This window comes from Argopecten irradians, chromosome 6 (assembly GCF_041381155.1).
Source record: "Argopecten irradians isolate NY chromosome 6, Ai_NY, whole genome shotgun sequence".
Classification (NCBI taxonomy): Eukaryota; Metazoa; Mollusca; class Bivalvia; order Pectinida; family Pectinidae; genus Argopecten; species Argopecten irradians.
Genome location: NC_091139.1, coordinates 11,778,514 through 11,791,928, shown reverse-complemented (window position 1 = coordinate 11,791,928; position 13,415 = coordinate 11,778,514). Strand labels below are relative to the sequence as shown.

At 38.4% G+C, this 13,415-nt stretch overlaps 1 protein-coding gene across 1 annotated transcript; it reads left to right on the top strand.

Annotated features, from left to right (window-relative positions):
• Nucleotides 1-59: 59 nt before the first annotated feature.
• LOC138326215 (uncharacterized) lies at nucleotides 60-13,170 on the top strand. The gene is made up of 6 exons (XM_069272342.1): nucleotides 60-209; nucleotides 992-1,173; nucleotides 3,482-3,655; nucleotides 10,805-11,062; nucleotides 11,522-11,803; nucleotides 12,422-13,170. The coding sequence occupies exons 2-6, from the start codon at nucleotides 1,003-1,005 to the stop codon at nucleotides 12,872-12,874; spliced, it is 1,338 nt and encodes a 445-aa protein (XP_069128443.1). The 5' UTR covers nucleotides 60-209; nucleotides 992-1,002; the 3' UTR covers nucleotides 12,875-13,170.
• The last annotated feature ends 245 nt before the right edge of the window (nucleotides 13,171-13,415 follow it).

The following is a 13,415-nucleotide window of genomic DNA, read 5'->3' as shown; positions in this document are numbered from 1 at the left end:
GGTCCGTCTTTAATTCATAAACGTTCAACTTGGTCCAACCAGTCAAACCTTATAAAAGCATGGAGCGCACCTGTAAACAAGCGTCTGGTTAACATTGAGCGAGACTAAATTGGTCATGAACACAATTCATTGCTAAGATGAAAGTTGGGCTGTATTTCGTCCTCATATCTTTATAGGCTACACTAAAAGCGTGTGATTGAGTATACACGGTGAGTTAAATTTCACATGACACAAAGCTTTACTTGTTTATCGCTTTCTGTGTCTTTGACAACGTTTTTCTTCTTGAAAAATTGCAATCTGTGTGAACAGAAACATATATACAGGGATTGGAAACTCATTCTTTGTCTATGTTGACAGGCAGAGGGACCTCCGGTTTGTAGGCATTTTGCCTTGGCTAACTACTTTTAAGTGTATTCTTTTAAACATGATATTTTTGCATCAACACAAAGTTTAAACATTATATCACGGAAGTGCGTTTTGTTTTATTAATAAATTAGTTAAAATATTATTTTTTCTATCCAAAATCGTATGCAAACCATCTGAAAATTACTGAACTTTTACACCATATCAACGTTATTCTTTTCAACTATTTAAAAGTTTATTTAAAAACCCCTAAGCACATACAGAGGTACATCTGCTGATCGTAAAATTGGAGGAGTTGTCTATCTCTATGTATATAAGTCTCTGGTGTGACCAAGGATTCATCAGTTTATAGCTTTTAAAAAAATAGAAATATAAGTCAAACTTTTAATTTCGTTTAAATAAAAACAGTAGAAATCTGGCTCGGATGTGACGTTTCCGTCTACTGAGACAATCATGCAATGTCATATAGATTATGATATCAAAACTACATGTGACGTCATAATAGTGTTATTAAAGATGTATTTTACAATATTTATAAAATGGTCATATGAAATGGGTTCACAGGCCAGTTATGTGATAATTTGATTTGTAAGAGTAGAGAAATTAACAGTACTTCTGTCTGTTTCAGAACAGATCATCATGCTACAAAAGCATAGTTGTCAGCTTATGCTGACTCTACTTTTAACGTTTGGGCCTTTCCCTAGCTACATGTCAAGTGACCCAGTAACAGAGGGGGAGGAAGGATACATTGACCCATTTGACATGGAGAATTTTCAGCATCCATCATCTATCAAGTCTCCCCCACCAAAGGTAATCAACCTCAGTATATTTCACCTATTAAGTTTCCTCAAGATAAATCCAAGTCTCCCCACCAAAGGTAATCACCTCAGTATCCTTCATCTATGAAAGTCTCCCAAGAAAAAGGTAATCCAGTCTCAGTAATCCCTCAGTCATCTATAAAGTCTCCCCACCAAAGGTAATCTACCTCAGTACCCATCATCTATAAAGTCTCCCCACCAAAGGTAATCTACCTCAGTACCCATCATCTATAAAGTCTCCCCACCAAAGGTAATCTACCTCAGTACCCATCATCTATAAGTACCAAAGTCCATCATCATCTATAAAGTCTCCCCCACCAAAGGTAATCTACCTCAGTACCCATCATCTATAAAGTCTCCCCACCAAAGGTAATCAGTCTCAGTACCCATCATCTATAAAGTCTCCCCACCAAAGGTAATCTACCTCAGTACCCATCATCTATAAAGTCTCCCCACCAAAGGTAATCTACCTCAGTACCCATCATCTATAAAGTCTCCCCACCAAAGGTAATCTACCTCAGTACCCATCATCTATAAAGTCTCCCCACCAAAGGTAATCTACCTCAGTACCCATCATCTATAAAGTCTCCCCACCAAAGGTAATCTACCTCAGTACCCATCATCATCTATAAAGTCTCCCCACCAAAGGTAATCTACCTCAGTACCCATCATCTATAAAGTCTCCCCCACCAAAGGTAATCTACCTCAGTACCCATCATCTATAAAGTCTCCCCACCAAAGGTAATCTACCTCAGTACCCATCATCTATAAAGTCTCCCCCACCAAAGGTAATCTACCTCAGTACCCATCATCTATAAAGTCTCCCCCACCAAAGGTAATCTACCTCAGTACCCATCATCTATAAAGTCTCCCCCCCACCAAAGGTAATCTACCTCAGTACCCATCATCTATAAAGTCTCCCCACCAAAGGTAATCTACCTCAGTACCCATCATCTATAAAGTCTCCCCACCAAAGGTAATCTACCTCAGTACCCATCATCTATAAAGTCCTCCCCACCAAAGGTAATCTACCTCAGTACCCATCATCTATAAAGTCTCCCCACCCAAAGGTAATCTACCTCAGTACCCATCATCTATAAAGTCTCCCCCACCAAAGGTAATCTACCTCAGTACCCATCATCTATAAAGTCCCCCCACCAAAGGTAATCAGTCTCAGTACCCATCATCTATAAAGTCTCCCCCACCAAAGGTAATCTACCTCAGTACCCATCATCTATAAAGTCTCCCCCACCAAAGGTAATCTACCTCAGTACCCATCATCTATAAAGTCTCCCCACCAAAGGTAATCTACCTCAGTACCAATCATCTATAATGTTTCCCCACCAAAGGTAATCTACCTCAGTACCCATCATCTATAAAGTCTCCCCACCAAAGGTAATCTACCTTAGTATCAGTACACATCATCTATAAAGTCCCCCCTCCAAATGTAATCTACCTTAGTACCCATCATCTATAATGTTTCCCCACCAAAGGTAATCTACCTCAGTACCCATCATCTTTAAAGTCTCCCCACCAAAGGTAATCTACCTCAGTACCCATCATCTATAAAGTCTCCCCCACCAAAGGTAATCTACCTCAGTACCCATCATCTATAAAGTCTCCCCACCAAAGGTAATCTACCTCAGTACCCATCATCTATAAAGTCTCCCCCACCAAAGGTAATCTACCTCAGTACCCATCATCTATAAAGTCTCCCCACCAAAGGTTATCTACCTCAGTACCCATCATCTATAAAGTCTCCCCCACCAAAGGTAATCTACCTCAGTACCCATCATCTATAAAGTCTCCGCCACCAAAGGTAATCTACCTCAGTACCCATTCATAAACTGCTTGAACAACATCAACATCGCTCTGATTAAAACCTTCAAACATTGTTTCATTGTGATAGCTGACTGTTCCCTTCCACTCCTGTATTCTGTCTAGACAACAGGGTCCACTGCTAGAAAACATCAAAGGATTTTAGAAAACATCAAAGGATTTTAGAAAACATCAAAGGATTTTCGTTGGGGAACTTGCTGTAGTTCGTTTCAAAGTTTTCAGCAGTTCCATTTGAAGTGATGACTGTTTAGCTGGAAGCTTTCAGGCTATAGTCTGTTTCAAATAATGATCTTAATAAGGGCGCCCCCATCGCCAGCTACCTGCGCCCTGCTCCCATTTTAGGTCAAATACAGTACTTTATTTGAGTTGGTTTATTTTTTTATTTCTAAAGATTATGCTTTAAAAAGTAATACCTTTCTTTTTGTTCTCAGTATATCTTGTAATTGATTGTATCTTGACAGATTGTTGATGATATTCCTGTCAGTAAACAAATGCCTGTACGGACAACACCTCCTGTATCTACAGTTCCTCCAACAACTGTTAAAAGCTGCAGCGATAAACCTGATTCCAAGTCACAATCCAATATTCTTTTCCGAAATTATGTGAAGTTTCTGCTTGGAAAATTTCGCGGAAAAGTAAGTTTCTTGGATATGTTTTTTAGCTCACCTGGCCCGAAGGGCCGGTGAGCTTATGTCATGCCGCGGCATCCGTCGTCCGTCCGTCCGTCCGTCCGTCCGTCCGTCAACATTTCCTTGAAATCGCTACTAGTCATAGAGTTCTGCATGGATTGTAACCAAATTTGGCCACAAACATCCTTGGGGGAGGGGAAACAGAACTTGTATCAATTTTGGCTCTGTCCCCCCCGGGGCAGGAGGGGCGGGGCCCAATAGGGGAAATAGAGGTAAATCCTATAAATCGCTACTTGTCCTAGAGTTCTGCATGGATTGTAACCAAAATTAGCCACAAACATCCTTTGGGGAAGGGGAACAGAACTTGTATAAATTTTGGCTCTGACCCCCGGGGGCAGGAGGGGCGGGGCCCAATAGGGGAAATAGAGGTAAATCCTTTAAATCACTACTTGTCATAGAGTTCTGAATGGAATGTAACCAAAATTAGCCACAAACATTCTTGGGGGAAGGGGAACAGAACTTGTATAAATTTTGACTCTGGTCCCCAGGGGGCAGGAGGGGCGGGGCCCAATAGGGGAAATAGAGGTAAATCCTTTAAATCACTACTTGTCGTAGAGTTCTGAATGGAATGTAACTAAATATGGCCAGAAACATCCTTGGGGGGAAGGGGAACAGAACTTTTATAAATTTTGGCTCTGACCTCCCGGGGGCAGGAGGGGCGGGGGCCCAATAGGGGAAAAAGAGGTAAATCCTTTAAATCGCTTCTTGTCATAGAGCTCTGAATGGAATGTAACCAAATTTGGCCACAAACATCCTTTGGGGAAGAGGAACAGAACTTGTATAAAATTTTGGCTCTGGTCCCCGGGGGCAGGAGGGGCAGGGCCCAATAGGGGAAATAGAGGTAAATCCTTTAAATCGCTACTTGTAATAGAGTTCTACATGAATTGTAACCAAATTCTGCCACAAACACATCCTTGGGAGAAGGGGAACAGAACTTGTGTAAATTTTGACTCTGGTCCCCAGGGGGCAGGAGGGGCGGGGCCCAATAGGGGAAATAGAGGTAAATCCTTTAAATCACTACTAGTCATAGAGTTCTAAATGGAATGTAACCAAATTTGGCCACAAACATCCTTGGGGGAAGGGGAAACAGAACTTGTATAAATTTTGGCTCTGATCCCCCGGGGGCAGGAGGGGCGTGGGCCCAATAGGGGTAATAGAGGTAAATCCTTTAAATCGCTACTTGTCCTAGAGTTCTGCATGGATTGTAACCAAAATTAGCCACAAACATTCTTGGGGGAAGGGGAACAGAACTTGTATAAATTTTGGCTCTGATCCCCCAGGGGCAGGAGGGGCGGGGCCCAATAGGGGAAATAGAGGTAAATTCTTTAAATTACTACTTGTCCTAGAGTTCTGCATGGATTGTAACCAAATTTGGCCACAGACATCCTTTGGGGAAGGGGAACAGAACTTGTATAAATTTTGGCTCTGACCCCCCGGGGGCAGGAGGGGCGGGGCCCGATAGGGGAAATAGAGGTAAATCCTTTAAATCACTACTTGTCATAGAGTTCTGAATGGAATTGTAACCAAATTTGGCCACAAACATCCTTTGGGGAAGGGGAACAGAACTCGTATAAATTTTGACTCTGGCCCCCCCGAGGGCAGGACGGGTGGGGCCAATAGGGGAAATAGAGGTAAATCCTATTAAATCACTTCTTGTCCTAGAGTTTTGTTTGGATTGTGACCAAATTTGGCCATAAACATCCTTGGAAGAAGGGGAACAGAACTTGTATAAATTTTGGCTCTGACCCCCCGGGGGCAGGAGGGTGGGGCCCAATAGGGGATTTAGAGGTAAATCCTTAAAACTTCTTGTCAGAACTGTGTATAAATTTTGGCTCAAGGTATATAAGCCTGTGAGGGAAAGGCGGGGCCCTAATAAGGTAAATAGCCTGTGATCAAAGCTAATCGCTAACAAGGTAAGGTAAGCTATGGAATGTGTAACCAAATTAATACAAGGTAATAAGCCTGTGAACAACTTGTAATAAATTTTGGCTCTGACCCCCTGGGTCAAAAGGAAGGGGCCTGTGATAAAGCTAATAGAGGTAAACTTTAAAGGCTACTAGTCAGTAGATCAAAGCAATACAAGGTAAAACCAAAATTTGGCCACAAACAAGGTAAACAGAGCCTGTGATATAAATTTTGAGGCTAAATAGAAACTTTACAAGGTATTTAAGCCTGTGATCAAAGGTAAAATAAAGGTAATAAGCAAAAATGTTCAAACCTAAGTTCTAATAATAACCCTGTGATCAAAGCTAATAGAAACTTCTACAAATTTGGCAATATAAGCCTGTGATCAAAGCTAATAGAAACTTTACAAAAAGAAGCCTCTGGCCCCCTACAGGGTAAGCTAATTAATAACAATGGGCCCAAAGGGGTGAGGTAAAAGCCTGTGATCAAAATAGAAAAATTACAACCCTTTAATACCAAAGCCTGTGATCAAAGCTAACAATTTAAAAAACATGTGATTTACAAGAAGGGGAACAGAACAAGGCTCTGACCCCCTAGGTAGCAAGCCTGTGCCCAAAGCTAATAGACAAAATCCTTAATAAAGCATGTTTCCAAAAGCTATCCAGGTAATTAACAAGGTAATAAGCCTGTGATCAAAGCTAATACAAGAAATTTTCAAAACCCCTGTGATCAAAGCTAATAGAAGTAAAAGGTAAATAAGCTGTGATCAAAAGCTAATACAAGGTAATAAGCCTGTTTGATCAAAGCTAAAGAAACTTAAGATCCCTCTTTACAAGGTAATAAGCCTGTGATCAAAGCTAATACAAGGTAATAAGCATGTGATCAAAGGTAATACAAGGTAATTAGCCTGTGATCAAAGCTAATAGAAACTTAACAAGGTAGGAAGCCTGTGATCAAAGCTAATAGAAACTTAACAAGGTAGGAAGCCTGTGATCAAAGCTAATAGAAACTTTACAAGGTAGGAAGCCTGTGATCAAAGCTAATAGAAACTTAACAAGGTAATAAGCCTGTGATCAAAGCTAATACAAGGTAATAAGCATGTGACCAAAGGTAATACAAGGTAATTAGCCTGTGATCAAAGCTAATAGAAACTTAACAAGGTAGGAAGCCTGTGATCAAAGCTAATACAAGGTAATAAGCATGTGACCAAAGGTAATACAAGGTAATTAGCCTGTGATCAAAGCTAATAGAAACTTAACAAGGTAATAAGCCTGTGATCAAAGCTAATACAAGGTAATAAGCATGTGATCAAAGGTAATACAAGGTAATTAGCCTGTGATCAAAGCTAATAGAAACTTAACAAGGTAATAAGCCTGTGATCAAAGCTAATAGAAACTTAACAAGGTAATAAGCCTGTGATCAAAGCTAATAGAAACTTAACAAGGTAATAAGCCTGTGATCAAAGCTAATAGAAACTTAACAAGGTAGGAAGCCTGTGATCAAAGCTAATAGAAACCAACAAGGTAATAAGCCTGTGATCAAATCAAAGAAACTTAATACAAGGTAATAAGCCTGTGATCAAAGCTAAAGGTAAAACTTTAACAAGGTAATAAGCCTGTGATCAAAGCTAATAGAAACTTTAAGGTAATAAGCCTGTGATCAAGCTAATAGAAACTTTACAAGGTAATAGCCTGTGATCAAAGATCAAACTTAATACAAGGTAATAAGCCTGTGATCAAAGCTAATAGATACAAAGCTAAAAGGTAAGGCATGTAAGCAAATGTAATAAAGCCTGTATCAAAAGCTTAATAAAACTGTACAAGTAATAAGCCTGTGAGCAAAGCTAATACAAGTAAAGCATTGTGACCAAAGTTAAATACAAGGTAATTTGCCTGTGATCAAAGCTAAGAGAAACTTAACAAGGTAATAAGCCTGTGAAATCAAAGCATGGTAATTAAGCCTGTACCACAGCTAATAGAAACTTTACAATTGTATTATAAGCCGGTGATTCAAAGCTAATATAAACTTTCAACAAGGTAATAAACCTGCTAATCCAAAGTGTAAGACAAGGTAATAAGTCGCGTGATTCAAAGTTAATAGTAAACTTCACCAAGGTAAGATAAGCGCTGATCCAAAGCTAATAGAAACTTACAAGGTAATAAGCATGAACCAAAGCTAGATTCACGTAATAAGACTGTGATCAAAAGCACTCATAGAACCAACTATCTAATCGTAGAGAGACTCTATCAAGACTAATACACGTTTTCGCGAGATGACATTAACAGGTCACCTAAGCTAACGGTAAGGTAAGCCTGTGATCATAGGCAATAATAAAACTTGCCTGGATAGAGAAGCATATTAGAAACGTTTACAAGCTAATAGAAGACTGTGATCAAAGCTAAATACAATGGTAATTAAGCTCAGACCTATATGCATGTATACGAGAACTTTGCATCAAGTTGTATAGGACCCTAGTCTATCAAAGCAACTATTAGATAACTATGATACAAGGTAATAAACGCCTGTGATCAATGAGCTATTATAGAAACTTTACAAGGTAGTAAGCATGTATCAAAGCTAATACAAGGTAATAAGCATGTGACCAAAGCTAATACAAGGTAATAAGCTGTGATCACAAGCTAATATGAACTTTACAAGGTAATAAGCCTGTGATCAGAACCAATAGAACTTTTCAAGGTAATACTCTCTCGAGGTAATAAGCTCTGTGATACAAAGCTAATAGATAGACTTTACAAGGTATTAAGCCTGTGTTCAAAAGTTAATAGAAACTTAATACAAGGTAATAAGCCAGTGATCAAAAGCTTACATACAAGGTAATAAGCCTGTGACCAAAGGTACAATCAAACTTTACGAAGGTATATGGGAAGCCTGTGATCAAAGCTAATAGAAAAATACAACAAGGTAATAAACCTGTGATCATAACATCCCAGGTGTCAATGCTAGCCAAGGTGATTAAAGCATTGTGACCAAAAGCTAATACAGGTAAATAAGCCTGTGATCAACAGCTAATAGATACTACGAGGTAATAAGGCATATGTATGACCTGAAAGGTAATACAAGGTAATAAGCTCATGTGATCAAGAAGCTAATATAAACTTTAACAGGTATTAAAGGCTCTTTGATCAAAGCTAATCGAAACATTATAAGGTTGAACTCGAATGCCCTGATGATCAAAGCTAATACAAGGCTAATAAGCCTGTGATCAAAGCTAATAGAAAGCGTCTTACAAGGAATAATTAGCCTGTGATCAAAGCTAATAGAAACTTTACAAGGTAATAAGCCTGTGATCAAAGCTTAATAGAAAAGGTTACTAAGGTCAATATGCCGGTGACCAAAGCTAATACAAGGTAATATAAGCACTGTGACCAAAGCTAATACAAGTGTGGGGGTGGTGGGGGGGGTAAATCAAGCCTGGTGATAAGAAAGCTTTACAAGGTAGGATAACGCTGTGAATCAAAGGCTAATAGAAAAACTTTACAAGGTAATAAGCCTGTGATCAAGCTAATAGAAACTCATTATAAGGTATTATGCCTGTGACCAAAGACTAATAATACAAGGTTAATAAGCCTGTGATGTTATTAGAAGCGTATATCAAGGTGATAAGCATCACAATTTTAATTACAAGGTTAATAAGGCCTGTGATCCAAAGCTAATAGAAACTTTATTACTCTAGGATAAAAAGCATGTGATCAAAGCTATATACAAGGTTAATAAGCCTGTGATCAAAGCTAATACAAGGAGTAATAAGCATGTGACCAAAGTTAATTCACAGGTAATTAAGCCTGTGATCAAAGCTAATAGAATACTTTACAAGGGTAATAAGCCTGTGACCAAAGTAATACCAAGGTAATATTTAAGCCTGTGATCAAAGCTAACTAGAAATCTTAAGGAGGTAATAAGCCATGTGCATCCAAACATTAGAATCATTATAATGTAATAAAGCCTTGTGACTCAAAGGTAATACAAGGTAATAAGCCTGTGATCAATAGCTAATACACAGATAATAAGCTGTGATCAAAGAGCTAATAGAAACTTAACAAGGTAATAAGCCTGTGATCAAAGCTAATACAAGGTAATAAGCATGTGACCAAAGGTAATACAAGGTAATAAGCCTGTGATCAAAGCTAATAGAATCAAAGGTAATAAGCCTGTGATCAAAGCTATATAGAAACTTTCACTATAGGTAAAGCCTGTAACAAAGCTCTCTTATTCTAAGCTAATACATAGGTAGGAAGTAAGCCTGTGGTCATGGACAATAGAAACTTTACCAGTTAATAAGCCTTGTGACCATACTGAGAATACAAAGTAATCTAGCATGTGGATCAAAGCTATATAGAAACTTTTACAAGGTAATACAGCCTGTGATCCAAAGCTAATACAAGGTAGATAAGCATGTGAATCAACAGCAATAAAAACTAATAAAAGGTAAAAAGCCCTGGTGGATCAAAAGACTTAATTATCATCAATGATATATGTAATATAGCATAGTGGATCATAAGCTAATTACAAGGTAATAAGCCTGTTATCAAAGCTAATAGAAACTTAACAAGGTAGGAAGCCTGTGATCAAAGTTAATAGAAACTTTACAAGGTAATAAGTACATGTTTTCAAAGCTAATATGGACTTGACAATTACGTAACAAACTTTTTAAGAAAGCTAACTAGAATCAGGTAATAAACTTGTTGAATATTGAAAGCCTGCATTAAAAGTAGTATTTCTTGTAATTTTCACCATCACAAACTCCTTTTGGGTAATATCGGAAAACCGGGTTGCGTCACGTGACCGACATCTGCATACCCTTATAGATTGGAACCTCCTGAGCCGTATCACATGGTCAATATCGACAATAGCCATACAGATCGGAACAGTTCGGATACTTCTGAGCTATTTTAAGCGAGTACATGTTAAAAACCAATGTTTTAATTTGATTGTTAATAACTTTGCGATAACAAACTTTTTGTTAATAACTTTGCGTTAACAAACTTTACAAAAGTCGGTAAATATCGAAAGTTTAAGACTTAGAGAGGTGGAGAAAAATATGTAAAACACTTTTTCTATGCCAAAAATACAACAATTATGTCACAGACCATACAGCTTTAAACATCTGTGATTCATCAGGAGACCTATAACTTAGAATGCTGTTTTACTATTAGCCTCTAATAAAGTGAGCTTGTAGAAACGTTTCATAGTAATGAAGCCTACTTAATTTATTGTTTCAAGGCTGCTGAGATCCAACAGCAGACTGTAGCGATGAAGGATGCACCCGCAGAGTGTGTGAGGGACAATGAGGACCAAGATGGTGGAGATAATTGGTTTAGTGTCGCTCAGTCTGCCTTCCGTGGATTGTTTACTTTTGAAAAGGACAACTGTCAGAAGTACTATGAACACATGCTTATCAATCCGTTCCTTAAGGTCCCCCCAACAAAGGTATGGACAAAACTTTTAGGTAAACTATGTATATTTCTTTACCAGTCCCATTAAAAAGTTGAAACATTTTTATGCTCAAAGATAGCTATAGTCCACCAACAAAGATATCAAAAATATGTTACTTCTGAACACTTTACAAACAAAAGTATCAATAAAAGTTACTTCTGAAAACTATACAAAACAAAGATATCAAAAATGTTACTTCTGAAAATATGATATCAAAAATGTTAATTTCTGATACCACCTATACAAACAAAGTTTTACCAACATGAAGATATCAAAAATGTTTTCTGTCTTTACATTATAAATATCTGATATTGTGTTTTTTCCTCTGTATTTTTCAACATTTTACTAACAACGATATCCAAAATGTGTTTTTTCTTTACATTTTATCATCAAAGATATCAAAAAATGTATTTTCTTTTCATTATAGTTATCATATTTTTTGTGTTTTTGCCCTGTTGCTGTGTGACATTTGTGCGATTTTTTGTGTCACCGTTAAAAGACATCGGTGAAGCCTTTGGAGAGTTCCTGAGGGCTCTACTTATTGACTTGCCTATCACGTTGTATCCCATAGCGATTGCTGCTGTGACAATATTCTTTTTCCTTTTCCTGTTTATGTGGATGGGCTACAGTATACGCCTGCCTTTCTTTTTGTCCATCGAGCCAGGTCAGACAGCTGTGGCTGGGGGTGACACTCAGGAAGCACTGGAGGGACATAGCAAAGAAATCCAAAACCAGGTCTGTCCAAACAAACCTTCTTTATATGCTTCTTTTTTAATCTTTTTGTAATCATTTATGAAACACCGCCTCTCTCTCCCTGAAGAAGACAAAACCAAAACAAAGTTGGGGAAATGCAGGGTATGCTGTATTCAGGTTGTCTATCTGTCTGCCTGTAGGCACCATAATGGACTATTATTAAACTACTCCTCCTTAAGTACTGGAGAGATTTTAAATAAAAGTTGGTGGAAATATTCCATATATCAGTAGATGTGTGTACCTCAACCTTTTTGAGAATTCTGCTCTTTTGATACAAAATGGAGAGGGAATGAGAGGGAATAAATGTTAGCCTCTTGGATAACAGTTCTAGTTTGAACTAGCTGTCTGGAAAAAATTAACATGTATATCGACCTAGTAAAAAACTTTTTTTTATACTAATGACCGACAAGTATAGAACCATTTTCTAGTTCACCAAAATTTTTTTTCCAGAATGATTTGGTGATTTTGTACTTCGACAATTAGAGTTACTGATATTTTTCATTTAATATCAAAGGGATCTGTCTGAAATTTGATATAAAGACTCCCCTTTGATCCTACATATCCACTGTGAGACCAATGGAGATCCTGTTTCTGTTTCAGATCAAAGCTGTGCAGGATGCCGTGTTAAATCAGGAGCAGAAAGTTATGGAGAGAATCATGCACATGGAGAAAGTACAGATGGCTGCTATTGAGTTTGGAGCCTCTATACAACAGCATGGTGAAGGGGATGGGCTCCCTCCTACCCTTCCTGCAAGGGGCAAGTCATCACTACCCCGGCAGATGTCTATCAAGTCATCTGAACAGGATATTGAAAAAAGTTTATCATCAACTTGTTCAGGCGGCAGTGCTGCGGAACATTGTGCAAAGATAGAAAATGTAGACCTGAAATCTCCCATTCCCTGTCCCGAAGTCGCTGATTCAGAAAACTGGACACAGATTACAACAGATGATATAATAAAGGACGGAAATGAAGCGTCTACGCCAGGCCCAGTACCTGGTGGTCAAGTGGTCACTCTGAAACCTGCAGGAATTCAAAACACTGAATCTTTGTAATGGATTATTATTTCACCCTTTTTTCATCCATATAGAGATTATGTACATAACATTGCTTTAATGTGTGAACAATTCAAAATTTCATATCACGGTACAAAGAATATCACATATAAAATAATGGCTGAATGATTCCTCCTACCCAGTTGTATTAAATTAAATGTTATTTTTAGAGCTGGATACTCTATGTGTGTGTCAGAATAGCTGCAGACTCTGTGCATGCCAGTATAGCTGGAGTGTGTGTGTGTAGTACCAGTATAGCTGGAGTCTGTGTGTGTGTGTGCCAGTATAGCTGGAGTCTTTGTGCTTGTTTGTCTGTCTAGTATAGACCTCTCTGGTATGTCTTAGCTGTGTCACAATGAGTGTCAGTATAGCTGGAGTCTCACTGAGTGTGTCAGTAAAGCTGGAGTCTCAATGAGTGGTATGTCTAGTATAGCAGGAGTCTGTGTGGTGATGTGTCATAGTATAGCTGGAGAACTTAATGTTGTGTGTGCCAGTATAGCTGAGCAGTGTATGTGTGTATGCAGTATAGCTGGAGTTTGTT

What these genes read in the sequence shown, in the direction of transcription:
- LOC138326215 (XM_069272342.1), top strand. Translation starts at nt 1,003, where the DNA reads ATGCTACAAAAGCATAGTTGTCAGCTTATGCTGACTCTACTTTTAACG. An exon ending in TCAAGTCTCCCCCACCAAAG is followed by an intron (nt 1,174 to 3,481) that starts GTAATCAACCTC and finishes GTATCTTGACAG; the next exon opens with ATTGTTGATGATATTCCTGT. An exon ending in TTAAGGTCCCCCCAACAAAG is followed by an intron (nt 11,063 to 11,521) that starts GTATGGACAAAA and finishes GTGTTTTTGCCC; the next exon opens with TGTTGCTGTGTGACATTTGT.